Source organism: Exophiala bonariae (genome assembly GCF_035927105.1).
Source record: "Exophiala bonariae strain CCFEE 5792 chromosome Unknown scaffold_31, whole genome shotgun sequence".
Lineage (NCBI taxonomy): Eukaryota > Fungi > Ascomycota > Eurotiomycetes > Chaetothyriales > Herpotrichiellaceae > Exophiala > Exophiala bonariae.
This window is the reverse complement of record NW_027042506.1, coordinates 250,794-277,917: the sequence shown is the minus strand read 5'-3', so window position 1 is coordinate 277,917 and position 27,124 is coordinate 250,794. Positions and strand designations below refer to the sequence as shown.

The following is a 27,124-nucleotide window of genomic DNA, read 5'->3' as shown; positions in this document are numbered from 1 at the left end:
CTCTCATACTGTCTTGCCACCACAGTCGGGAATTTGCAGGCCAGGCTTCAAGTTTCTTCCTGGATCCATCAAACCCCACTTGTCTTCCCAATTTTGGTCACCCTTGTTGTAGACAACTTTCCATGGCTCATCGAATGCCTCGAACCTATGAAGATGTTAGGGAAAAAAGAACTCAAATAGCTGCAAGCTTCTTACCAAAAGTAATCAGTGCCATTTTCCAATGCCTGGCAAACCCAGTGTTCCATAAAGGTGTTCATGCCGTCAACACTAGCAACGGCACCACTCTGACCTGCGGTACATGAACCATCGACACCACCACAGTCAGTTCCTCCACCACTGGGCCAGCCTGTTTCACTGATGACTTGCCCGACATTTGGCAGAGCGGAAGTAAGGACAACATCATGTCCCTGCCAGAAGTCCCATGTCCAACCAGCAGCAACGTCGGCAGTAACACCAGCGAAGAAAGGATGAATGTTTGACATGACATAATCAACGGCAGTGACAAGATTGGCATTCCAATTGTCTCCCAAATCCGAAGTGGCGACCGGCAGGTTGTAGCTTTTGTCAGAAAAGTTGGATTTGACTTCTTTCAGGATGTCGATCAGTTCAGCTTCCGATTGAGCCTTGTCCTCACCGGCGCGATACAAAGCCTCATTGCCGACAATGACACCTTTGAAGATTGAGAGGTCGGAGTGCGCTTTTGTGTCCTCGAGGATCTTGTACATTTGGTCTAATTGACGAGCGGAGGTGGTGGCGTTGGTATCTATCCAAACACCCATCCAAAGCTTCATGTCTTTCAGTTGAAGACGGTCGATGGCATGGAGGACCATCTCGGTTTGATTGCAGTCGGTTCCGTAAAGACGAACAACGTTTGTCAACTGGGCAAGGACAGCCATGTCACGAGTGACATTGTTCTGTGAAGGAGGATATGTCTCACATAAGGGATATTGTGTACCCCATGGAGTGTAGTCCATCCCTGGAAAGACCTTGTGAAGGTTTTTGTTGTTCATGAGCGCCTTGATTTCAGCCGAGTTGAGGTCGAGATCACCATTGGTTGCCGTATCATCACCAGCATTGTTAGTGCTAGAACTGCTGGAAGAGCCACCGCCATCCGAATTTCGAGTACCGAGGACACCGCCGACAATACCACCCACGATGGCGAGTACAATGACCAATCCGATGACGACGCCGACCCACCACCTCTGTTTCCGCTTTCCCTTGGTCTGACTTGCCAGCCAGGCGCTCTTTTCAGCTTGAGACCCGCCGACGGCATCGTAGGTGCCACTAGGAGTGTGATTCCTGCCCTTGCGGCCGAATAGTCCTCCTACCAGACCAGCACCTCCGGCGGCGGCAGCAGGGCCACCAAGACCTTTATTGTTTGAGTCGGGGCCGTTTCGGTGGGTAGCAAAGTCGTCACCATCATCGATGATGTTATTGGGGTTGATGCTGGCTTGATGCATGATGTTTGAGGAGTTCATGGAGGGAGCGTACGAAGTCTGGTAGGGAGAGTCCTGGTAGCCTGAGTAGGCCATGGGATGGTTGGGGTTGGAATGGTAGTCCTCAAGAGGAATACTTCTGCCAGAGAAGCGATCGGACCTGGGGCCAGGAGAACCGGTAGGAGTGATGGAGCCAGGAGTGGCAGCACCAGCGGCAAGAGCAAAGGAGGAATTGTAAGAATTGCGATCGGACACGGGAAGTCGCGATGGGGGTGGTTGTGGAGCATGAAAGTCACGATTGTAGTTGTCTCGAGGCCAGCCCTGGTTGTATGGAGAGTAAGAGTGAGGCATCTCTCGCACAGCATTCACACCACTGTCACGAGGGTGGCGATCTGCGACTCCTTGTGCGACACTGGTCAATCCTCCACCTTCTGCATGTTGGCCGAAATTGTCCATTCCTGTCGTGACCTCGGAGAAAGGTCGATTGTATTGCGATGTATGACCCGAATCCTCTCGCGCCAGCCTTGTCGGGCTTGCACGATGTGGAGGGGGTGGAGGAGGGAGGTTGTCGTCGGGACCGGGTATGGGAGCCGCTCTCCGGGAAGGGGAGTGATCGTTGAGCAGTCGAGTGTCTGGTGGGATGGGAGGCCTTTGAGGTGAGGAGGGTGGAGAGATCTGGTGGATATCGTACTGTGGAGGAGGAGAGACGATGTCTCGTGCAGGCGAATCTCTATAGTGTTGGTCGTAGTGGTATGGTTGAGGCTGGGAGGGAGGCAGAGGTTGTGACATATGGTCCTGTTCGTTTTCAAAAGAAAATTGCCTTCCCGGAGGCATCGTGAAGATGCTGCAGGCGTCCGGGGCGGCGAAGCACTTGGTTTGTAGAACGGTTGGGTGAAGTGATCAGGGATTGGGTTGACGGAGGACTGAGGGGCGGGATCGTAATGCGCAAAGAGGGTCGGCCAAGTCAGCCGCCGTGAAGTGAGTGTGTGAATGAAAATGGGGATTGTAGTCAGGCGTGCGTGGACCAAAGAGTGAGTGGTGTTGAGGAAGAAGTGTGAGGAGAGTGGGCTGGTGTTTGGTGTTTGGTGTTGAGGAGGCGCAGGAGAAGGATACGGAGTACGGAGTATTACTGCTCTGCTAAACCTCTACGGAAAAGTTGCGACTTGTCGAGCGGGATGGGATGGGGATGGGATATTCTTGGTTGCATGCATTGGTTGATCTGGGTAGGGAATAGTGCCAACCTAACCAACTAGTACCAGGGGGGCGCAGCCCGAGCAACCAGTCAGTACGACATGCGAACGCCTGAAACACGACATCTTGCAGGTACTTTGTAGACGAGAGCCCGTTGAGTCTCTCGTCAGCCACGGACCATTACAGGGACCTTTCTTCTTTTTTTGAATTATGATTAAACAGAGAAGAATGGAAATTGAACAAAAGAATCGACTCTTGTGGGAGCCATGAAGCACTGTCTCTCAACGGACTTCTAGGCACTCTTAGGTAGACCAAGTCCCTATCAATGCCTGTGATTCCGTCATAGACTCGTGGCCCATGGGGGAACAATTCACGGAGCCCTAGGCCCTGGCAGGGATCTTTGTTGGTTACCCAGGTGAAACAGCATCGGGGCGCCACCTGCAAGCAAGCTAAGGACAAGTCGATCACCATTTGCTTGGCTGAATCTTATTTGACCACAATATTGTACGACTATGATAAAAGTCCTCATTGTCTGTACAGTATAAGATATTGAGTTCCTTCATGTTCAGCGACGCAACTATACCTATGTACACCACACCCGGAGTATTCCAACCTGAGGATGAGCAGCCATGATTCCTTGCAGCTCTAACAAATGGCTTCGATCACGTGGTGTCGAGAAAGATCTCGGCAGGTGGAACTCCGTCTCTTCCAGCCAGGGGCATTGAAGGATCGGCTACGACCTTGGGCGAGTTGGACCTTGAACCTATCAATGTTAGCATGAAACATACGAATTATGCTTTGGGTTATCGGGTTTCTCGATTAAACATCTATCTCGTGGCTAGAAGCATACAGGAGATCGGTCCACTTTGTACCATCCAGGATACACAAGTGACTGTTCTGTTGATGCTATGGTGCATGACAAAACGACAAATCACATCATTCTTGCCTGGAACTCAAGATCGTCAAGATCATCCTAGAGATTGAACCATTCCACGCCGTGGTGGACACAGCTCCTCACCTTCAGGCTTGGTGCAGGTCTGATGAAACCACATCGGTCTAAGCATCCTTCTTGGTAGTGTTGATGGTTTCTGCCTTGGTGTCGACGTCCTTAGCCGTTGGTGAGTTCAATGTCATTTTGGCGAATCGCTCGTTAATAAGGCGGCGCTTGCGTGAACCATCGGCGTTGTCGAAGTCCTCATCAACGATTTCCGGCTTTGGCTTCTCATACTCTCGGCTTGGGCTCTCCAAGGAAAAGGACTCCAAGTTTCGCTTCATGGTCATGGCTTGTAATGGTAACAACCGGGCTCCAGACCGAGTCTGCATACCTTGTCCTTGAATTGGAGCACCACTCTCAGTACACAAACCGAGTGTGAAGAGCTTGTGTCTTGCCATGGACAGGAACCGAAACGTGACATAGGGTTGTTTGCCTTCATCAGCGTACACCAATTGCGAGGTTACTGCTGAACGTTTCTCCTTGGTGCCCTCTTCAAAACCAATGATGTGTGGTGTCCTTGTCCAGCGACTCATTGCTCTGACTCTTGACATCGCCCGCATACCTCATCGTTGAGTGTTTCCAGACATCGTAGCTGTAGACTCTACTTGCTCTAACTTCGATCGCCCGGATTACTGTTGCAGGCGCTAGAAGATCACCACCCAATCTGGTCTGCATCTCGATGAGATCACGGTCCGTGGAGTTCTTGGGAATGTCGTGCTCCTCCTGCTCGATCTCCATGCTTTGTCTAAACAAGTGCTCCAGTGGCGCAGATTTGAATTTCCATGGTGTGGTGACGCGACTTCCATGCTCGTTGGCCGACCAGCGCCCAGTGAAAGCATCACTGCTTCCCACCGACTTCACATATGAGCATTCCGGAAACTCATTGCCGTCCATATAGACCTTAAAGAACAGGCGACACTTGCCCTCATCGTTCCATTCACTATGCTTGCTTGGCAAATTGTATGAAGCACGGCCATTGACATTGGTGGCGTTTCGGACCGCGATTGCTCTGTACTCCGATGAGACTTTGATCCTGAATGGCTGATTGTCTTCACACATGATCTTTGTACTCAGTTGCTTAGTAGGTCCAGAGCTTCGAAGAGTTTGGGTATCAAACTCGGTAAATTGTTCACCCTCCGGCTTCTCGACAAACACAGAGATACCACGGAAGGACGGCATTTTAGTGATTCCTGGAGACGGGACGGTCTTTTGTAGCACAGTGATCAAGTGGTTGTTTTGGAATCTGACGAGATTCAAGCAGCTGAGTATTGTGATGAAATGTTTTGTGGGAAAGTCCAGTCGTTGAGATCACCATATATGGGTTGAGGCATGCATCGAGGCAGCCCATAGCTTGTATTTCTCATCCATAGCGATAGACAAAGGATCCGGTCAACATAAGATCCCATAATACCTAATTGCAGCACCTTTGTTCTAAACAAGGGTGTCGCATGTTGACAGCCATTCACAAAACCCCTGTTTCATTCTGTTGTAGTCAAGGATTCATTGTTGTAAACAGCAGGTCTGCTAGACACCTCATTGACTGGGTACCCCGATCTCATACCCAAGGAGGACTTCTGTAGAGGCTCCTTCCCATCCTCGATTACCGCCTGTAGATAGCATAAACCGACAGGCCGGATCGAGATAGAGGTGTGAGACCACCCCTGTGCGATGTCCAGGAACAATTAAGAACGGCACGGTCGACCTTGTCGTTTGGGATTCTTTGAGGTCGTAGAGTCGTAGAATATCATAAGATGCACAAATAAGATGACGCCCATTGGGCATAGCTTTCACAGATGTAACTGCACCACTTCCATTAGGGAATCGGAATACTCGTTCTGGCGCTTTCAATCCTTTCCGTAGGTCGTATTCCTCCACCGTGTTGTTTCTTCGTCCCGCGTAGATAAAATTTCCATCAGGAGACCAGCACGCACTCAAACACCATGGCGGTGTAGCCCGAGGTAGAATTCGTGCCACAGGGTTGGGTTGCCTCCGATCCCATACACGAATGGCTCCGTCAATCGATGTGGCAAGGAACGTCGAGTCCGATGTGGGAGGTGCATCCTCTTCTCGGTTGTTCTCGCCATTGATAGTCTCCTTTTCCAGATCTTCAGCATGTCCGAGTCCATTGGTCATTGGTTGTTCAGTGGCTTGTGAGACAGCGATTGCCTCTTCGTTGGAGCCTTGAGTGTCCTTCGGTTCTTGGCTCTCCTCTTCTGTAGCTGCCGCTTTCTCTGTTGCATCTTCCATGACTTGGTCGACCAATTCTTCTGGGTGTGGTGCGGCGGCCATAGCCCGGCTCATTTCATCTTCCTCTCCCCCAAAGACATCCCCGAGATCATCGCCATTGGTCATGTTGACAGCGCCGTCCCCAAATAAGTCATCATCCCCTCCATCCCCGAATAGTGAATCAGGCGTGGCGACTACTCCCTGCGAAGGCGCTCGGCTAGAAGATTCTGCTTTGATTCCATTCACAGCAGGTTTCACATCATTTGAAGAGAAGGTGCCGTTGGTAACGACCACTTCACCTAATTCGGCTGGCACAGGTACAGACGACAAGGGTCGACTTTCAATGGCCGAAATTTGACTAGCACTTGCGGCAAATGCAGTTCTAACTTGACCAGTTTCCAAATCCCAATCCAGAACAGTCTTATCCCAGCTACCCGAAAGAAGACTTCTTTCATCTGAAGATAGCGAAAGTACCGAAACTGCAGAGGTGTGCTTCTGTAGCAGGGCGATTTCTCGGCCTTCATCATGCCTGATGGACTGGAGTCTTATGGCTCCAGACGAAGTCCCGGACAGTAGCCAGAGAGCTTGGCTTTGACACGCAAGTGAGTAAACTGGAGATAAAGCCTGGTTTGCGACTGCTCTTGCGTCCATGTTCTCCCAATAAGTCATGAGGACACCAGCCTTGACCACACTATCCACGAAAGGATGGCGTTGGGCGACTGTAAGGGCGAGCTTGTTATTGACGGAGTCGACCCAATTGAATTTCCGAATGTAACCATCCGAGCCACCGGTGAAGACCCATCGCATGTCAGCGGTTGCACAGACAGCATTGATAGATGTACTCTGAGGAGCAGCAATGGTGGGCACGATGTCATACGTCGACGCCTCCAAGAATTCGGGGAGGATGTTAGATGGAGGGGCTATGCCACGTGAAGCATCACCATGCGCTGTAGATGGTTGCTGAGTGCCGTCTTGAGTGGCTGTTGGCTCACCAGATTCTTCATTATCAGAAGGCTGACTCCCTCCAGACTGGCTCTCAGCGTCATCTTCTTCATCGGCTTCTCCTTCAACGTCTCCATCTCCATCACCGTCAGGGTCTCCATCACCGTCACCATCGACATCGCCGTCTCCGTCTTGATCCCCATCAGCATCTGCATCTAGATCACCATCCGCGTCTTGATCCAAATCTCCATCGTCATTATCTCTCATGGTCTCATCGGCATCGTTGTCAGAACTACCATCTTGAGAGCCGAGTACATCACGATCCTCATCCTCATCAAACGTAGGCATTTTGCGTAGCAACTTGGTTACATGCTCGTGGTCCACGCCAGCTAACCAAATTGGTGGAGAGAGCCTGACGAACGAAAGACACTTTTTGGCTCAGGCTGTCCGAGGCCAAGAACTAACCAAGCTAGCTCTAAGTAGCTAGCGCTGGTGGTGAGGTCCTCTGGACATCGGGGTCGGATATACTTTATGCCGGGACCCTATATCGCAGACGAGGCTTTCCGAAATCTTAGACATCCTTCTCCCCACTCACTCTTCTAGTAGAAAGGGCATAACCCAATACATATCTGATGAACGACAATACCTCACAACCACAAACCGTCCCGTACGTATTCTTGTATGCCTCTTTGATTTGCCCATTTGGTGCCCCAGAAGACGGCAGATTGTGAGTACAGAACGACTTTCGTGCCGAACGAAGACTCTACTTTGTAGGTTGTTCAAGCAAAACTCATCTATTCTTAGAATATTGACGTTAGGTATGCTTCGCTGTCTCAATTTTCTTCCAAAGCTTGGTTTTACACCTGTTTCAGGCCTTGGTCCTGCATGAAACATTGTTTGCTGCTTTTGAATGCATCTGTTTTTGGAGCTTTGCCGCGATCGAGCAAACGATCTGCGAAAAGGCCAGAGTTTCCCAGGAATAGCATATGACACTCTTAACCAGTGGGAAGTCTCAAGGTGCCAAGCCGACACTTGTAGCATTCGCAAGTTGGGAGTCATCGTCTGCCAGTGGAGTGTTTGCCAATGTTCCCATCTTTCTTTGCATGACAACGCCACCAGGATCGCCCAGTCCCTTGCTGTCGTCCAAACACCGATCCGGGGCAAGACATCTCCTACAGCTCCTTGTTTGCTCTCCAATAACACTTTTCTTTCTCTGCAGCGGCGATGGCTTCAAAGCGAGGATCGCATCGGCATAAGAATGGACACAGATCTAACTTTGTTGATACTGGTACGTACATGGCAGCTGATGTGAGCTTTTGATTGACTTGTCTTGCTCTCTAGATCAAGACTTCTCGGCTAACAGCATGGACAACGGTGAATTGAACTCCTGGCTCTCCGAACGACTTCCCCATTCAAAGTACCCAAGCAGGTCAAATATCAACACAAACCCAAACATGAACATGAACAGTGACATTGAAGTCACCTTGTCCAAGGACATCCGAAACTACTTCAAGATGAATGAAGACAGCAGTCGGTCGTCGAAGGATAGCTGGCTTTCTTTACCCGAAATCCCTACATTCGAAGAGTTGTCGATTGATGAGACAGCTGTTCCTGCAAACAAGATTGACGGACCTTACAAGACCAAGGAAAGATACCTGAAGACACAATACGCATTGCTACGTGAAGATGCCCTTGGTTGTCTTCGGGATGCGTTGTTAGACTTCCAGAAAGATCCATCAATGATGGACACCCAGAAATTTTCAATTTACGACCAAGTCCACATTTCTGGCTTTACATTCTCCCGAAAAGGACTCGCAGCGCGAATCAAATTCTCTACGAATAGGGCAGGCAGTAAAATCTCGTGGTCAACGACGAAAAGACTGACCTCAGGCTCTCTTGTTGCTCTAGTTAGGGCAAAAGACTGTGAGACAATGACGGACCTTAGTGGAGTGCTGACGGCAATTGTGGCAGCACGACCTCTTGCGGGGGTCTTGAACCAGCCGCCTGAAATCGACATCTACTTCGCTCGTCCAGAAGATGTCCATCTCGATCCACAGGAAGAGTGGCTGATGATCGAGGCCAAGCAAGGCTACTTTGAAGCATACCGGCATACACTGCAGGCTTTGAAGAAGCTTCATAAAGAAAAATTCCCCTTGTCGGAGAACATCTGCCGCTTAGATGCCGAGAATGGACTCCCTGAATACATTCAGAGACAACCTATTCTCAATCTTGGCGCAGTTGCGAAGAACGATCAGAAGGACTCCTACTCCAGGGTTGATGTCAGTGACCCGATAAAGTGGCCACCCGCACCCAACACACTCGATGAATCTCAATGGCTGGCATTTCGAGAGATTCTTACTCAAAAGCTTGCCATCATTCAAGGGCCTCCGGGTACCGGCAAAACCCACATTTCGACTGTCGCCATTCAAACCCTGCTAGAAAATTCCAGCTCTCAGGATCCCCCCATCATTATTGCAGCTCAGACGAACCACGCGCTGGACCAATTACTTATCCATATTGCGCAATTCTGCCCTGACTACATTAGACTTGGTGGAAGAAGCACCAACTCGGAGGTTAAGAAACGTGCACTGTTTGAGATCCGACGCGGGGAAGTGATCAAGGTTGTGCCAGGTGGTATCATGGGAAAATCAAACAGTCAGCACGAGAAGCAGACAAAAATCTTACTTGGCATTCTTCAACCTCTGGCATCCAGACCTGGGAGTGATCCTTTTTGCACCGCAGATCAGACGAGCCCTCAGGTTCTCAGGGAGCTCGGTGTCTTGAATGATTTGCAGACCAAGTCTCTCGAGGATGGCGTCACAAACTGGGTTTCGGCAGACCATACTGTCAATCAGCCCTTGCAACTCTGGCTTGATACATCACTAGTCCCATTCGAATTCAGATACCGCGATGACAATTTTGGTTTCCCCGAAATCGAGGACGAGGATTTGGAGTTTGAGCAATTGAGAGAGGGCCAAGAGGACTCTGCGGGAGTAAACGACATGGAAGACATTGAAATGCTAAGAGGCGCTTGGCAAGAAATACACGATACACACACAGTCAAGCCAGCAATCTCAAACGACCTCAGAAAAGCAGAGGAACTGTTGGCCACTGAAAATGACTTGTGGAGAATCCCTCGACATCTTCGTGGACCAATGTACCAGATCATTCGATCAAGGGCACTCGGTGTCATTGCAGCCAGATTCCGAGAGGCAATGCAACGTTACAACGAGCTTGTTAAGGACATCTTGATTGGTAAATGGGAGATGGACTACGTCTTTCTCAAACGCACACGAATCATTGGCATGACGACGACCGGTTTAAGCAAATACAGAGCACTTATTGCTGCTCTCAAACCCCGGACTATCTTGATTGAGGAGGCTGCAGAGGTTCTGGAAGCTCCAGTCACAGTCGCGTGCGTTGAGTCACTTGAGCATCTCATCCTGGTAGGTGATCACCAGCAACTCCGAGGCCACTGTGCTGTGTCCGAATTGGAGAATGAGCCTTTCTTTCTGAATGTGTCATTGTTCGAGAGACTTGTGCGGAACAACATGCCGTACAAAACCCTCCTGTGCCAGCGGCGAATGGATCCCGAATTCAGAAGATTGCTATCCAGCATCTATCCAGCCCTCACAGATCATCCTTCCGTACTGAGTCGCTCTGTGAGTTCAACATCATGGGGGATGGGGACTGTCAAGTCTTTCTTCTTCAATCATCAATGGTCTGAATACAAAGATGCATCATTATCGACATACAACGAAGAAGAGGCAAAATTTATTGCAGGCTTTTACCGGTATTTACAGAAGAACGGCATTGTTCCCGCGAGAATCACTATCCTGACCTTCTACAACGGCCAACGCAAGCGCATTCTCCGAGAGATCAAGAACCTGTCTGACGTCACCGGAACCTACCACAATGTCAAAACAGTTGACTCGTATCAAGGTGAGGAAAATGACATTGTCATCCTCTCAATGGTTCGAAGTAACCCTGAGGGAAGTATTGGTTTTCTCGCTAACGACAATCGTGTGACGGTGGCATTGTCACGTGCGAAGTTTGGGTTCTACCTTTTTGGCAATGCCACAGTCCTCTGTAGAGGAAGCAAAAGTGGACTCTGGACGAACGTGGCCAACATGATGAGTGCCAGTCCAGTACGATTGCTTGAACAACTCCCACTCTTCTGTCAAAAGCATAAGCGAACTACCAATGTCGCGTACCCAGAACATTTCGAAGAATTGGAAGGGGGTTGTCTACAAGATTGCGGTGAGACGCTACAGTGTGGTCATATCTGTCCGCTTCGCTGCCATCCTTATTCGCATGATGATATAATGTGCTCTGAGCCATGTCAGGTTGTTCTTGGCTGTGGCCATGGCTGCGAAAAAGCCTGCTGCGAGGAATGCAACTGTCCCTGCGATGCATTTGCAGAAATTAAGCGTGCTGCACTAGTGAAATCCATGGAGGAAATGAAGGTTCAGTGGCAGGGTTACCGCAAAGACAACCATGGTTGGATTCCCCCAGCCAATGAGAGAAGTTCTTACTTACAGGTGCAACAGCAGGGACGCAGAGGCTGGAGTGAATTTGCTAATGGTGGAGTCCTGGCTGACGATCAGCGTCGTATTGACTCAACGCCTCTGTCCCTCCCTCAACATACGAAAATGGTTCAAACTTCACCACTGCTGGAGCAGACCGAAGGAGGACGAACTCGATTCACACACAATTACCGCCCTGAGCTTGTGGAACCCACTGTTGCAGCTGAGCAGCATGAAGTCAAACAGTTGCAGGCCTCATCAAGTCAAAAGGCAGCCACGAAATTGGACTCTGAAGACGTAACGACGCTTGATGATGCGGTGAAAAGTGCCGACAATGGTGTGGCTAAGCAAAATGAGCTCGAGAGGATGAAAACTCCATAGCATGGGAAGCAGTCTGCGAGATCGCGTTACCTGGACGATTTGGCGGAACTCGATGGTGGGTTGAAGAGTGCCAACAAGATTGAGGCAGTACGACACAGCGTGGAGAAAACCCAAGATCCACCCAAGAGAAGATCATCAGTCAAATCACATTTGGATTATTTGGCAGAGCTCGATGAGGGTCTGAAGAATAGTATGGTCCTGCAGACTGCTTTTGCGAGGATGCAAGCTCCAGACCGGAGGAGGGCATCGGGGAGGTCACATTTGGAGGATTTGGCGGAGCTTGATGAGACTATGAGGAATGTCGCTAATGGCGCGGCCATGCAGAATGGTCTCGACATGATGACGACTCCATCGGATGGGACAACTCGTGCGAGACCGATGAATATGGATGAGTTGCTCGATCGGTACTACCACAAACCTCGATCTTGAGTTGAAGCGATGTGTCAGTGTGCCGAGAACGCAGAAAGGTGTGTACCATGAACGGTGCCGTATTGTAGTGCGGCGAAAAGCAAAGTTCAGAGGACCTTGATAGTTGCCTAGATACGGTTCGATGACAATAACTCGAGCACATGATTCCAATGAAACTTAACTTCCCAACGCACTCCCACTCTGCCAGTAGTGGTCAAGGTCAAACCCCCAGCGGAATAAAAATCCAGACCTCTCCACTAACTCCCTTCACCCTCTCTCTCGTAAGCCTACGTGTCCCACCCGAGCACTCAGAATTTCCCACCCGACAATCTCGGCTGGGACTGCACTTGCACTTTTCCGAGGCCTTTCGCAGGTTCGACATAGTACACCATGTATGCTGACGCCAGCATCTACGATGACGGGATAAAAAACGAGAGATTTTATGCTACATGTGACGGCTACTACCATTCTCGCGTGCAGCTTGTAATCATTAGGCACATAGCAACAAACGAAGCCCAACAGGACGCTGGTAAAAAGACAGGAAAAAAGTGATCCCCACCCGAAATGCTTTCCTCTGTGCTCAGATATCGGCGCTTACAGACGTCATCCCGGATGGTCTTCTAGAACGCTGGAAATGCGCGGCGGGGTAGGTAGGGGAGCCTGGACATTTTTTTCGTGATTGGAGCTCGAACACGAGGAGTCGAACACGAGAAATGATAGTCGATGAGAAGGCGGCGAATGGGATGGACCTGGCGCATGCCTCAGGCTGCCTTGGATGTATTCGGTAGATGCCAACGCTTCAGAATGTGTTTGAATATATTATTACCGGCGGAGACTTTTGCTTCCAGTGTTGTTGAGAGCATCATGCCTTCATTCGATACTCAAATTCCACAGGTCATGCACGAATTCACTTCATTGGTGTTGGCCTAAGTAGTTTGCGAACTAGATCGTTGGTCATTACTTGCTAGCTCTTGGGCAAACGAGAGAGCTACCAGTTAGTGGCCATCGCATCATCAGTCAGCGCGCACTGTCCTGCCCGCCCGGTGCGTGGACTGGACCGGTTGCCCACCCGACATATGGTGGTTCGATCCATGTATCCGAGGGGCACGATGGGGGAGTCGGGGTGGATCTAGCCATCATTCTGGGGGGTTCTGAAGGTTTAATTTAAATATGAGTGACTACGACAGACCTCAGTTGATTTCAACTTCAAGTGTGTGTGTTTTTCTGCTTTCTTCTGCTTTCCAGTATTCCTCGACTACCACTACCTGAAGATTCAGGAAGATCTTGACGGACACATAATAACTCCACCAGACTCTCTGTCATCGATTGATATATAAAGGAACAGACGACGATGGCATCAGCAACCCAAGTCCAGTCCTTCCGCGAGCTGGTCGGCGTGCCACGCTCCACCGCATCGGCGCAGGACTCGACGTTGATCATCATCGACGCGCAGAACGAGTAAGTCCACGACCAACTCTCATAACCTTCTGTCACCCAAATCACAACCGCCCATGATTTAACACGACGAGAAATCGTTTAGATATGCAGAAGGATACCTGAAGACGGTGAACGTCGACCAGACGCGCAAAGCCATCGCCTCTCTTCTCGAGAAATACCGCGCCGGCGGCGACGGCAAGAACATCGTGCACGTCGCGCACAAGACGCCCGAGGGAACGCCCATCTTCACGCCCGGCACGAAGCTGGCCGCGGAATTCGACGAGCTGAAGCCCCGGGACGGCGAGAAGGTGATTTGGAAGGAGGCCGTGTCCAGCTTCCAGGGCACGGATCTGCACGAGTATTTGTCGGGACTGGGCGACAGAGGCAAGAAGACCGTGCTCACCGGCTATATGGCCCACGTGTGTGTCTCGACTGCCGCGAGAGTGGGCTCGGATCTGGGTTATGATATCGTGTTGGCGGCTGATGCTATTGGGGATCGTGATATTCCCGGCTTCACTGGGCCCGAGGTTACCAATGCTGTGCTCAAGGAGTTGGGCGATGCATTTGGCACGGTGCTGCAGAGCTCCGAGATTAAGTGATGTTGCTGCTAGACATGAAGGTTTTGAATTTCAACCGTCGATGACTCTGATTCGGGACTTTTTGAGCTTCGTGCTCCGCCTGCCAGTGACTTTCAAAGATGGCACTATGTGACTGACTGCTCTTGAATCGAGAGGGTGGAGACTTCTTCTGTGAGCTTCGTAAATTCACTTGAGGGTGATTCTTCATCTTCCACCGGCCAGTGAATGGCACAATCGCTAAAAGGATAATTGCTGGCATCAAGATCTGGCAACAAGAGAGACTGGTGCGATCGTCTAAATGATCCATAGAGATGATGGTTGATTAAATATTCCTCTTGTAGTCGTTTCTCTCCATCCCCAGGTCCTAAATCTTCGTCATAAACGGCGTGCCAGTCCGGATTTTCAGGATCTGGCACCCTGAAATTGAGCATCCAGTTGATGGAGTGCCCTTTTGGTGCCGTGCCATCATCACGGAGTGGCCATCTGTCCTGCAAGCGCACATTCAGCCATAGCCTGGGTTGATTGTACATGATCTGAAGTTCTACCCATCGTTCTGCACAGGGAGAGTAAGCAAAGCAAGTACCGTCAACAAGATCAAATCCCTGGGGATGTTCAACAGTAGTTATCCCAAGCGTCGCCAGGAATTCAATGTCTGACTCTACATAGAAGGGTTCCTGTGCATAGGAGCTCGGAACATGGCCTTGAACTTGGCCGATAAGCTCAACCGCACTTTGGAAGGCAGCAAGCTGATAGAACGAGACATCCTCACGACCCAGGGCTGTCGCAGAGAAGCTACCAGAGCCGAACATGACACACTTTGAGACGGCTCCTATGCCTTGACCTACCCATTCTTTGCTTAAAGTCGTCTTCAGGGCCGCATAACTCGTGGATTCTAGCCACTTTGACTCCAGACTGCGATATCTGGCAATCATCTTCTCGACGGAAACTCCCTGATTCGGATGCGGCGGCGCATGTAGTCTGGATTTAATGGTCACAAATTTACCATCGATGCCCCATTTAAAGTTTTGGATCCTCGAGTGTTCAGTCATAGGAAGTTTGGGAGGGAATGGGGCAGTTGATCTTGCGTCCGACGTGGTGGTGACTCGAGTCCAACCATCCTCGTCTATCAAATGCCTGCGCTTGTTTGGTGTGGCCCTCTTCTTTTTACTTGTGTGCGGCATTTTTTGGACGAGCCAATAAGCGCTCTAAGTAGCGGCTATATCGAAGGTGGTTCAGAGGGCAAAGAAGACCACAGAAGGAAACCTGGAGATTGGAATGTGGGCATTGGAAGGATCAGTCGACCAGTGGGTTATGTAGTCGGATAGGGAGCTGAGCGCAGCTCGGGGACGTAATCTGAATACTGAAGAAGAAGCGCATACCGCGAAGGCGGACGTTGTGAACTGTCACTTCAGCAATGGGACCTATCTAGGTACGTTAGACCAGAGATCTAGAAATATCCTCAGATAGAATTTCATGTCCGCAAGGCTGAGCTAAAAACTTGGCAGCATTTAGCTCAGCCTTGCCGGGACGACAACTCTCACTGCATGAAGTAGGTATATACAGTAGGTGCATATCTCCCGTGAACACCATTTTAGTGGCTACCTTACTAGGTATTCACTTATATATGAATGCTATATAGAAGCTCAAAGCCATTGCTTGTTCCCCCAGTGTGACAAGAATGAACCACCATGGCCTTTCTCAAGACTAGAATCATACAAGACTTTGAGTACCAGATCTGCTGATTCAGTTGGAGTCAATGGGCCTTTCCAGTCAGGAAATGCAACTTGCAAGTCTTTTACAATCTTGCTATTGTCATTACCGGTATTGACAATGCCAGGTGAAACAGCGAAGAACAAGATTCCCTGATCTTTGTATTTGGCATTGTACTTGTAAATTGCCATATTCGCTGCAGCCTTGCTGATCGAGTAAGGGGCAGCATCGACTACTCCATTGTTGACCAGATCAGGGTCGGCCATACCAGAGGAGATGAGGAGGACTTTCTTGGCGGAGCCTTTCTTGATCAGTGGTAAAAAGACGTTGGTTGTGTTGATTACTGCGAGCACATTGACCTTGAATGTTTCCAGAAGGTCATTCTCAAGCTTATCTGGGGTGTCTTCGTATTCATCAAGTGGTTTGGTTGCTGTCGCTTCGCCCATGGCCGCGGCATTGTTGATCAGATAGTCGAGTTGTCCACCGGCGATCTTGCTGACCTCATCTCGAGCAGCTAGAACTGACTTGCGGTCAGCGATGACGGCTTGAACGAAGGTAACATTCTTGTAGCCATCGCTGGCGAGCTTTTTATCGGCAGCCGCCTTATCGCGAACGAGTCCAATGATTGTGTTGTCTGGGTTTTTGGCCAAAACCTGGACGAACCCGTACTATTTCTTTGTTAGTAGGTATCTTCAAATGCAATCACTAGACTTACTCCAAGGCCCCGGTTTGCCCCGGTGATCAAGTAGCTAGCCATATTGTGAGTTTTTAATGTAGAGGAATGGAACGAGGTTTGTAATGCACTGATGTTAAGAAGGATGAGAGGGAGAAACGAGAAATGTCTTCAGGTACTGGTCTCCAGGGGTCTTATACATGATACAAGATGTTCAAATGGCGACTCATTTTAGTCAGCTTTTAGTCCATGACGGTCTGAAGAGTTCTTCATGGTGGAATCGGACGAGATCAGCCAGATGTCGTCCGTTGGAATGTATGGCCTTTTCAGAAATGGCTCACCTCAGCCATTTTTGAGAAAACGGACACAAAATGGGGATCCGGATGAAAAGCTCGGCATTTATTATGAATGGAATTAATATAATGTGCTATAAGCATTGGGTATTGGAAAGAGAAGTTGAATGTGAGAAATTGGGCAGTGTGAGTGTATAGGGATGTGGTGGTCAAAGGAGGAGTCATCTCAGTGGATAAGGCTCACTACCGAATTTGGGTTGGATGACAGTGGCTGCCGGATGAACTAAACGCCGAGAAGCGAAAGGGTACGAGTATGTGCCGACTCACCTGCCCATAAGACTCGAACTTGCCATGACTCGTGAAGAGCCGCCCTTATGTATTCTCTCGCTCTCGCTGTCGCTGTTCTTAGATGGTTAATAATCGCAATGATGCTAACCTAGCAGTCTTGAAATCTGTGGCCCTGGGTTAAGCTTTCAACCATCTAAATGAGTTCACAGTGAACCCTTATTCCCGCATATCCTTGTCTCAAGGTAGGACACTCACCGACCCTTCATCTTCCCAGCCGCTTAGTGGTTGACTCAATGACATGAACACAGTCATTGGGAGCACCCCAGAAACATGTCATTGAAATCTCGGAGTTCCATGGAGGGGCAGCTTGAGCGTGAGTGTTTCCTTGGGTCAAGAACGAGAAACCCTGTCACCGGGCTCTCCCCTGTCAGCGGCTACGGGTGCAGTGGTCTTAGGCTCGGGAGGGGGAGTCAAATGGGGAGCTTCGGCACCTAAGTGGCACTCTTTCGCACCCTACAATTGACAGTCAGCACTCAAGCAGGCGGTTGGCTTCTGGGCGCCATCGGCACCACAGCCTCCCCAATCATTGTCCAAGATGACAACGTGCAGCCGCCCGGATGGAGAAGGCATATCGCTTCCAGGCACCATGCAAGAACCCTCTCTACAAATCATATCGTCCATCACCACTTCGTCCTCCTCATCCCTGTTCGCTCAGTTCAACTCGCCGCTATCCTCTATCCCACTTTCCCTCATTCCTACCTCAAGCCATTCACATCATCTGCTCGTTTTCTTCGTGGCCAGTCACAGCGTTTCCATGCGTCTTACAAGCTTCGTCGGCGGTTGACCATGCGGTCTAATCAGGCCTGGCTTTCCACTGGCACATCTGCATACCGACCAACTGCTCTTAATGCCCAGTCAGTCCTCCACTGGCAACATGGTCACCTTGGTCATGTCCTCTTGTCCGTCGCTGCCGCATCTGCTTCTGCTCCAGTTCCAATTCTTACAGCATTGCAAGTCTTACTGTTGAGCCCTTGGGCAACAATTGTTCAGCACCACGCAACCACATCACCTCATCGATCCATGACCTGATCCATCTACTTGACCATTTATTCAACCCCATCTCCAGCTATATCCCCGTCCTCTTGAAGACCACTTCGTTGTGTATTCTTCCTTCTGCTCCGACTTTGCCCCAAGGGCCTGCCAATATGTTGCCCAGAAGCATATTTACCCTTCTTGCGGTCCTAAGTTTGGCATCTGCTCACATTGTCATCACCTACCCAGGATGGAGAGGTGATAATCTACATTCCGTTGGCACGGTAGAAGAGACAAATGGCCTGGGGACCTTCGACAATAATAATGAAACACTGTTTCCCTACGGCATGCAATGGATGTACCCTTGTAAGCCTCCTCTCCCCAATTTCCTTGATCGTTCGCAACTCTGGCTAACTTTGACTTTCTCAGGCGGTGGAATGCCAACTTCGCAAAACCGCACCAAATGGCCAATTCGGGGTGGTGGTGTCGCATTCCAACCAGGTTGGTTCACTGGTCACGGAACTGCTTTCATCTTTATCAACCTGGGTCTCGGTACAATCCCGCAAAACATGTCACTTTCCATGCTCAATGGTGTTCAAATTATCGGACCTTCCAGAGACCCCTATCCTGGCACCTTCTGCTTCCCGCAAGTCCCGCTCCCTGCGAACACAACGGTAAAAGTGGGCGACAATGCCACCATTCAAGTCATCGAGTTGGCTGTCCATGGTGCTGCACTGTATAGTTGTGTCGACATTACATTTGCTGAACCAGAAGATGTGGAACAACTCACTCCGGATAATTGCTTCAACTCTTCTCAGCTCAGCAGTGCGCTTGTCTTTACCACCACATCATTAACCGAAGAATCCGCAGCCAGTGGCCTATCAACAAACCCAATGACATATTTCACCACCATGGCAATCGTCCTACTTGGCTTGATGTTTCTGTGATGGTCGTGATTATCGTCTCAGGAGGATTCCTACCTGGACGAACTTCCGACTTCCCGTCCATGCGCTCCTAGCGTGATCCTTCAAGGGCGTGCCCCACGGGCATTTGATGCATGCAACCGAGCATCCTTCCTGCCCTTAACTCAACCTTATTCTTTTGCACATCATGCCGAAATCAGCCAGCCGGCTTCACGATGATTGTCATGGGAGATGCATTTTCGGATTGACATCAGAGCGTGCAAGTCAGGTTCCCAACCGGACGGGTACCTTCCGACGCTCTACAAGCCTCCATTGAACAAGTCTATCAGTTGGGCGCTCAAAGATATCACCTTATCACGATGGGCCAAGGGATCATACGAGAGATGTGGAATCCGCCGCAGTAGGCCGACACTCCCGTGAACACAAGACCACAGCCCAATAAAGCCATCCACCCGTCTGTCCAACGCGCAGAGAATTCCCATAATCGCACCACCAAATCATCTCCGCCATGGACTGCGATACAGACACCATGCTCGCATGCATGGTACAGTCAATACTGGCTGGCGGCCACCCCACAAGAGACAAGAGAGAAAGAGTCTCCCATCTCGAGGATTATCACCGCCGCCGGGACCCTGCAGGATCGACGTGGGAACCGGCCCTGGGCTGAGCGCTCACCAATTCCAACAATACATTACATAGACATCCAGCGGTGTTTATCCTTTCCATCCCATCCCAAGCCACGATAACATATATAGCATATCCGTCTTGACTTCACTTCTTCTCGACCGTTCCTCCCACCAAACCGAACCGGGGGTTACTTCACCACCACCGTTTATGTATTTATTTATTCATATTCATCATATATACCATACCTAGGTCCTTTAGCATAGCCAAGCACGTTTGAATCATACCTAGTTGGAACTGATATCGCAAAGATGTTGATTGATTTAAGAAAAACTAACTAGGAGCGAGCGCACTTATATGTTGTGAGCGAGCTACCTACCTTCACTGCCTGACAGTGCCAGAGGCAGTGTCACAGGCAGTGTCACGTGAATACCAGGTGAGTGAATCCAACTCCCCCCCTGACGTGAGGATCTCCGATCCTCACGTCGTCCATGAGCTCACCTAAAAAAAAAAAAGAATCCAGTTTAACTCAGTTGATACCCACTCTCTGTGTCAAATCCTGGTGCATAGGTCTTGCCAATGCCTTTGTCAATAAATCCGCAAGGTTGTCTTTCGTATCAACTCGACGGGTTTCGATCTCCTTTGTCTCCATGACCTTTTCTCGAACATAGTGATGTTTAACATCAATATGCTTCGACCTCGCATGGAACTCTGGGTTGTGTGTCAGTTTCAAAGCTGAGTTGTTGTCGATTAGAAGCGGGATTTGACCAATCGACAAGCCTCGAATCTTCAGATCATTTATGAAATTCCGAATCCAGACGGCTTCTCTCGCTGCTTCAGCGGCCGCGATGTATTCAGCGTCCATTGTCGACTGTGCCACAGTAGCCTGCCTCTTGGACGACCATGACACCGGAGCTCCTGCAATCGTAAAAACATAACCTGTTGTTGACTTTCTTGAGTCTTCGCAGTTTGCGAAGTCGCTGTCGACGTACCCAACCGGGTCCGTACCACCGTCACTTTTGAAGCGTAGACCCTTTTTCTTGGTTGCTGCCAGATACGCATATACTCGATGCACAGCATCCATGTGCTTTTGTGTTGGGTTTGAACAGAAACGAGCAAGGTATCCGACCACAAATGCAATGTCCGGTCTGGTCCCATTACTAGCATAATTGAGAGAGCCAACCTTTGACTGATACTCGGTCTTGAATGCTGGTTCCGCAACTGTCGTTGTCTCTTTCCGTAGTTTGATTTTCGGGTCCATAGGGGTTGCAGCAGGTGTAATGTCTTCCAAACCATAGCGCTGCAGGATCTGATTGATGTATTGTTCCTGATGAATGATAACATCGTTCCCGTCGCGTTCCACGTGCATACCTAGATAATATGAGCAAAGTCCCTCATCTGTCATATCGAACTCTTTGGATAGTTCCCGCTTTACCTCATTGACTTTCTCGATATTTGCTCCGGCGATAAGAATATCGTCCACCCATAGGCCCAAAATCAGTTCCATTTTGTCGTGAATGAAGATGCATGGGTCGTATCGGGATGTCCTCCAGCCCTGGGACAGGAGAGTGTCTCTGAATCTCTCGTACCAGGCACGAGGGGCTTGATTCAGTCCGTAGAGGGCCTTTTGTAGTTTCAGGACACAGCCCCGTGGGGTCCTCATTCCCGGTGGAGGCTTCATGTAAATGACTTGGCTGAGGCGGCCATTCAAAAAGGCTGTTTTTACGTCCATCTGATGCACCTTATACCCGAGGGCGGCACATAGGGCAAAAAGAACACGGTAGGATGATGGCTTGACGACGGCTGCGAACGTCTCAGTGTAGTCAATACCCTCTCGCTGCTGGAATCCTCTGGCGACCAAACGAGCCTTGTAGGTCTTGATCTTGCCGTGTTGATCCATCTTCCGCTTCCAAACCCATCTGGCGGTAATAGCCCTCGAGCTAGTCGGCAGTTCCACGACATCATAGACTCCATTTTTCTTCATACTGGCAAATTCTGTTTCCATCGCCTCTTTGAACTTCTCTGCATCTGGTGCCCGCATAGCCTCGGCATAACTTTGTGGATCTGGAAGTCGACTCATATCAGCATCCGCTAACATAATAGCTCGACCTCCGAAGGTTTTCACTCCTTTCTCAGTTGAGGCCCCATTCTGGCCGTCGGAGTCGGACTCGTTTTGGAATGCCTGGATATCGTCATCCGTATCTCCCGAATCGGATTCAGCTCCAGCATCCGAGTCATCTGATTCAAGGTCCCGAACCGCCTGACGCGCTTCCTCGCGACTTCGTCTCGTTCCACGGTCAGCAAGCCCAGACCAGTGATTGAGTATTCCAACGGCATCAGGTAGGCTCTCTGCCGCATTGTCATTGTGTATCCATAAGTATCTGGTAGGCAGGCCAGGTGCATCAGGGACACTGGCCACTCTCATCGTCACATCTCGAGTCCAGTCCCCAATGATGGACCCAAGCCGAATATCCATTTGTCTTGCTCGCCCCCAGGTGTGTAGGATCCCAGCAACTTGATCTTCACTCAGATTGTCAAAGCCTAGGCCTCCTGCCAGAGTCATATCAAGTATGTCATCGTCCTGCATCAGTTCCTGGAAGGCCTCTCCCAGCTCCTCTCTCGTAGGAGGTGGAAGGTCGGGGTATTGTGCCGCCCAGCTCCGCATAATTGCTTCCATACCGCACATGAGTCCCTCGGAGGGGGTAGGGATAATTCTTGGCCCGTTTGGGAAAGCATTTGCGAGTGCAGTCGCCTCCGCGTCCGTAGGGTCAATCCCTTGCTGGGTGGTAGGGAGTGTGCTTCGACGCCCAGATCTGCCATCATGACGATGGCTTCTGTTTTGGAATATCTTCCTGACTTCGTCTCGGTAGTTGGGGCGTAGCACAACAACGGGCCCGTCACTGTTTTCATTGACCATGTGTGTCGGGACAGTATATCTCTCGACCGCGCCGTTCCCTTTCTTGTATTTGCAGAAAAAGATCTTTTCATCAGGATCATGTGGAGATTTCCGCGTAACACAGTTAAGGCAAGGTCGTGACTGATCACAGTTTAGCTTTCTCGATTTGCATCGAGCACATTCATCTGGGTCGCTTTCTTCTGCAAGCAGCTCGTCCATGGTGAGCTTTGTGCCGGCTTTTATGGTTTCTGCGGCCATACCCCTATTTACGAGCCCCGTCTCGCTCTCATAGTAACAACCTCTAGGGTTGTTACCGACGTCGCAGAGGCGCTTGCAATTGTTGCATGGGACTTGCCTATCACATCCCCCGCTCCCTCGCGACCGGCATCCGTTACAGGGCTGTGGCATTCGTTCCGCCTTGTGTTTTTCCCAGTCTTCACGTGTCATGCAACGCCGGGCAGTCTGAGTAGAGTTGCACCGAGTGCACGGAAACTCGCCACTACACTTCCATGCTTTCTTCCAGCAACGGTAGCATTGTTTCTTCGGAGGTTCACGAGAGGCCTCTTCCTTCTGCCACATCGCGGCGGTTTCAGGTAGGATGTCAATGCACCTGGAACCACTCTTAACGCAAGCTGAGCATTTTCCTTCAGCGGTTGCTTTGTCACATCGCATCTGGCGTCTAGCGCAGAAATCACACTTCTCATTCCACGGTTGTGGTGGGGGTCGTGGTTTTGAGGCCTTCCCCTTGTTTTCTGGTTTCACCAATGCTCGCGTTTCCGGTCTTTGGTCAACGCATTTCAATTTGCGGCGTAAGCACGACGAGCATGGTCCCTTCTTTTCTTCGCGATCGCACACAAGCTCTAGGCGAAAACATTGATCACACTTTGAGTCGTTGGGGTAATAATTGCGCCCCTTCCTCGGTCTTGGTGGTCGCTTGCGGAGCTTCGGGTTCTCACTCTTCTTTGCCAGGGCGGCGAAGTACTTCGAGCGTACCACCTCCTCCTCTTCCTCGCTCTCCTCGCGGTCCGAGTCGCTTTCACAGCTATCGTCTCCGGAGCAGTGATCATGAGCAGGCAGGTCATGAGTCAAATCATCATTTTCTTCGTCATTTTCAGATGTTCCAGGGTCTTCCTCAGCTATGCTCCCTGTTTCTTCTTCCAAGAAATCATCGGAGTCCTCTTCGTTGTCATCCGCCGATGTATCAGACTCGTCATCAGTCGGGTCTCCGGATTCTTCATGGCCATCTTCAGCATCCGTCTGGGGAATTGGGATGCGTTGATTTCTGGAGGGTTCATCATGGAGATCATCGAGTCCTTGGCCATCTTCCACTCGAGCTGTACCGACCTTGAAAACTTTACCCTTCTCAGGAGAGTAGACGCGGTAGATGGATTCGCTTGCACACCCCATCCAGTATCCAGGCCACGCGCGGGGACTATGCAGCTTAGGCTTATTTCCCGTCTTTTCATGTGGCAGCGTCACGTATGCTCTGCTTCCCCAGATGCGCTCCGAGGAGAAGTCAGGTTGATTGTCATAGATCACTTCCCACGGGGTCTTCTTTTCTCGGCGACGTAGCGCGCGTGCAGGGGACCTATTCTTTAGCCATACCGCGTGCTCAATAGCTTCAGGCCAGAGCTTCTCCGGAACCTCACAGGTCCTAAGAAGTTCGGTCGCTCGTTCAGTGAGGATGGTAGTGATGCGCGCAGTAATATTAGGCTCCTGGATCATAGGAGCAGCCTTCTCACGGACAATCCTATTCACTCGTTCCGCAACACCGTTCTGGTAGTGTTCGTATGGCGTCGTGGGCTCCTGTCCTATACCATGCTTTTGCATCCATGTGCCAACCGGTCCACGATGGAATTCGCCGTCCATACGGTAGTTGCGAATTGTGATTCCTAGGGAGGTCTCAATCTGCTTGTGTAGCTGCCGAAATTTCTCACCCAGTTCGTGTTTTCCCTTCATTCTAGCAGCCCATGTCATTCGACTTGCGTCGTCTGTCATAAAAAGGAAGTATTTGGTTCCGTCCCATCCTTCAATGGAGTATGGTCCCCATACATCAGCATGTATCAGTCTTCCTGCCTCCGCGGCATGTCGTTTGGCCGGATCTCTAGGAATGCTGACTGTCCCTTTTGTAATGGCACATATCGGACAGATTGCTCTCAGTTTTGCCCGAACCATCTCATCTGTGATGGGTATACCTGTGCTACATTTAAGTAGATTTCTCATGTTTTGCCAACCAAGGTGTCCAAGTCTCCTATGCCACAGGAAGACTGGGTCATTCATGTCTGCAACTGCGGCCACCAGCTTCTTTGGTGTGTCTTGTGGCAAAACGCGAGCTCGATATAGTCCATCAACCTTGTCAGCAACGCCGACAACTCGGCCACCAACGGTAAAGGTCATGCCACGTTCATCGGCCTTCTGTTCTTCGATCTCGTCTCCGCCCAGTAGCAGCGATAGGGATAGTAGATTACATTTTCCATCAGGAGCAAAGGCAACTTGCTTAAGTGTCATTAGGCTGTGACCCCCGTCTGGCGTCAAGAACTTTAAGTCAACACTGCCTCCTCCAGAAATCTTGAGTTTTGCAGTGCCATCGGCAGTGCCGATGTCCAGATCGAACTTTTGGAAGTTTGTGAACCACTTCATATCATTGGCAATGTGCATATTGCACCCTGAGTCTACCAACCACGTGTCTGAGCGTTCAAATGCCCCAGCTGCGAGCGTATGCAGAGCATTCCTTCCTGTCACCCCCCCATCCTCTGAATGTATCCCCAGCGCAGTTTGTATGCATCCGACCTGCCCCCCCATATCTCGCCTCGCCCCATGTCCAGATTTCTCAGTCTCATGATAGCAATCATTTCGACGATCCTGGCACAGGGGGTCAGCTTGAACGGGATGTTGGCTAGGGTGTCTTCGCGTACCTTCAGCTTCGGCTAGGGTATTCTGGAACAAAGTGACATCGGAACCAGCAAGGGCGGCGGTGAACTCGGGTTTGGCGGGTTGCAATTTCAGCTTCTCCTTGAGCGACTTTGGCATAAGTTCAGGGTGTAGAAGCCAGCATTTATCCTCGGCGTGCCCAGGCTTGTTGCAGTTGGTGCACGTGACGTCGGATTTGACCGCAGCCTTTGTGGTTTGCTGGTCATCGGATTTGGCTTTGTCTGGTTCGGCATCTTTCTTCTTCTTGGAGTTGCGGGCAGCTTCGCGTTCTTTCTTCTCCTTATTGTATCCGTCGATCTTCTTTTCTTCAGCCAGAAGAGCCTTGTACAGGAACTTGACATCATGAGTGTCGATTCCGTTCTTGAGTCTATCGAACTCGTAATGACTGACAAAGGATCGAAAAGAGGGGGTCAGACCAGCGATAATGTTAGTCGCCATCTCATCGTCACCGTATGCGGAGTATCCAGCTTTCTTCAAGTCGACCTTGTGCTGGCGGTGTTGATTGAAAAATGCAGCCAGATTTTCGAAGTCGCTTAGCTTGAGGGTGGTAACTTTGCTGAGAATCTCTGAACGAACGTATGCCTCACTGACTTTGTATGTGTCCTTGATATAGGCGTATGCTGCGACAGGGTCTTCCGGGTCTTCCAACTCTTCTTCGAGTTCAAGGCTTATGGTCTCGGTGATCCAGTCTTCGATCAACTTCCGGGCCTTGAGGACCTTTTGCTTGTTTTCTTTGTACTCTTCCATATCAATCTTGAATTCGCTGAAGGCATCTCGGGTGTAGGTGGTTGCAGTGGTTGTGCTCACACCTGCGGCTGCGCCTGCGTCTGCATCTGTCTTTTCTTGTTTCTTCTTGGAGGCACTGCGTGTAAGAAGAGGTGCTTCGGATCCTGATTCAGGGTTGAGATAGTCGGCTTTGGTAGGTTTGTTCTTGATGATCTTCTCATCACCAGTGAGGATTTCGAGGACACCAGCGTTACGCGCGGCACGTTCAAAGACACGCGTCCACGGGATAACGTTGGTCTGACCTTCGAGTTTCTGACCTTGCTTTGGTCCCTCCATCTTGGAGTCTGCCATCCTGGCGTTCTGCTAACACCTATACTTTATCAGGCCAGTCAAGTTTACCAGTAACGGAAGCTCATAACCAGTTGGAACTGATATCGCAAAGATGTTGATTGATTTAAGAAAAACTAACTAGGAGCGAGCGCACTTATATGTTGTGAGCGAGCTACCTACCTTCACTGCCTGACAGTGCCAGAGGCAGTGTCACAGGCAGTGTCACGTGAATACCAGGTGAGTGAATCCAACTTACCTACCTACGGGTAGGTCAGTTGACACCAGACAATAAATATTCCGATATAGCAATTCTCAATCGTAATTATCTACTTCGCATGACTGTATTTCACTTCGACCTGAAGGATGTGAAAAGGACGGAACAATAATATACAAGTAGATGACCCGAGAGGTCCGATGTACGAGTTGAGTTGACTTGAGAAGAAAATTGTCATTCATCTACAGTAGATATGTAGGCACTTGAAGTCCTTAGATGGCACGACGGGTTTCCAACCAAGCACGACATTTGGCCATCCTCTTTTTCCGTCTATACACACATACACTGACACATCCGAGTAAATG

General features: G+C 50.1%; 8 protein-coding genes across 8 annotated transcripts; 3 read left to right on the top strand and 5 right to left on the bottom strand.

The window, feature by feature from the left end:
* Window positions 1–3: 3 nt before the first annotated feature.
* LTR84_008434 (uncharacterized protein) lies at window positions 4–2,270 on the bottom strand (the record flags this gene model as incomplete). The annotated part of the gene is made up of 2 exons (XM_064851980.1): window positions 4–145; window positions 196–2,270. 2 exons carry the CDS (start codon window positions 2,268–2,270, stop codon window positions 4–6), a joined length of 2,217 nt encoding a protein of 738 aa, XP_064701885.1.
* Window positions 2,271–3,683: 1,413 nt separating this feature from the next.
* Window positions 3,684–4,800, bottom strand: LTR84_008433 (uncharacterized protein; the record flags this gene model as incomplete). The annotated part of the gene is made up of 2 exons (XM_064851979.1): window positions 3,684–4,137; window positions 4,184–4,800. 2 exons carry the CDS (start codon window positions 4,798–4,800, stop codon window positions 3,684–3,686), a joined length of 1,071 nt encoding a protein of 356 aa, XP_064701884.1.
* Window positions 4,801–5,154: 354 nt separating this feature from the next.
* LTR84_008432 (uncharacterized protein) lies at window positions 5,155–7,137 on the bottom strand (the record flags this gene model as incomplete). Its single annotated transcript, XM_064851978.1, has 1 exon — window positions 5,155–7,137. The coding sequence occupies one exon, from the start codon at window positions 7,135–7,137 to the stop codon at window positions 5,155–5,157; it is 1,983 nt and encodes a 660-aa protein (XP_064701883.1).
* Window positions 7,138–8,013: 876 nt separating this feature from the next.
* Window positions 8,014–12,125, top strand: LTR84_008431 (uncharacterized protein; the record flags this gene model as incomplete). The annotated part of the gene is made up of 3 exons (XM_064851977.1): window positions 8,014–8,077; window positions 8,131–11,633; window positions 11,697–12,125. The coding sequence occupies 3 exons, from the start codon at window positions 8,014–8,016 to the stop codon at window positions 12,123–12,125; spliced, it is 3,996 nt and encodes a 1,331-aa protein (XP_064701882.1).
* Window positions 12,126–13,455: 1,330 nt separating this feature from the next.
* On the top strand, window positions 13,456–14,140 carry LTR84_008430 (uncharacterized protein; the record flags this gene model as incomplete). Its single annotated transcript, XM_064851976.1, has 2 exons — window positions 13,456–13,562; window positions 13,645–14,140. The coding sequence occupies 2 exons, from the start codon at window positions 13,456–13,458 to the stop codon at window positions 14,138–14,140; spliced, it is 603 nt and encodes a 200-aa protein (XP_064701881.1).
* A 104-nt stretch (window positions 14,141–14,244) lies between these two features.
* On the bottom strand, window positions 14,245–15,300 carry LTR84_008429 (uncharacterized protein; the record flags this gene model as incomplete). Its single annotated transcript, XM_064851975.1, has 1 exon — window positions 14,245–15,300. One exon carries the CDS (start codon window positions 15,298–15,300, stop codon window positions 14,245–14,247), a length of 1,056 nt encoding a protein of 351 aa, XP_064701880.1.
* A 462-nt stretch (window positions 15,301–15,762) lies between these two features.
* On the bottom strand, window positions 15,763–16,586 carry LTR84_008428 (uncharacterized protein; the record flags this gene model as incomplete). Its single annotated transcript, XM_064851974.1, has 2 exons — window positions 15,763–16,497; window positions 16,545–16,586. The coding sequence occupies 2 exons, from the start codon at window positions 16,584–16,586 to the stop codon at window positions 15,763–15,765; spliced, it is 777 nt and encodes a 258-aa protein (XP_064701879.1).
* Window positions 16,587–18,288: 1,702 nt separating this feature from the next.
* LTR84_008427 (uncharacterized protein) lies at window positions 18,289–19,062 on the top strand (the record flags this gene model as incomplete). Its single annotated transcript, XM_064851973.1, has 2 exons — window positions 18,289–18,481; window positions 18,545–19,062. The coding sequence occupies 2 exons, from the start codon at window positions 18,289–18,291 to the stop codon at window positions 19,060–19,062; spliced, it is 711 nt and encodes a 236-aa protein (XP_064701878.1).
* Window positions 19,063–27,124: the final 8,062 nt, after the last annotated feature.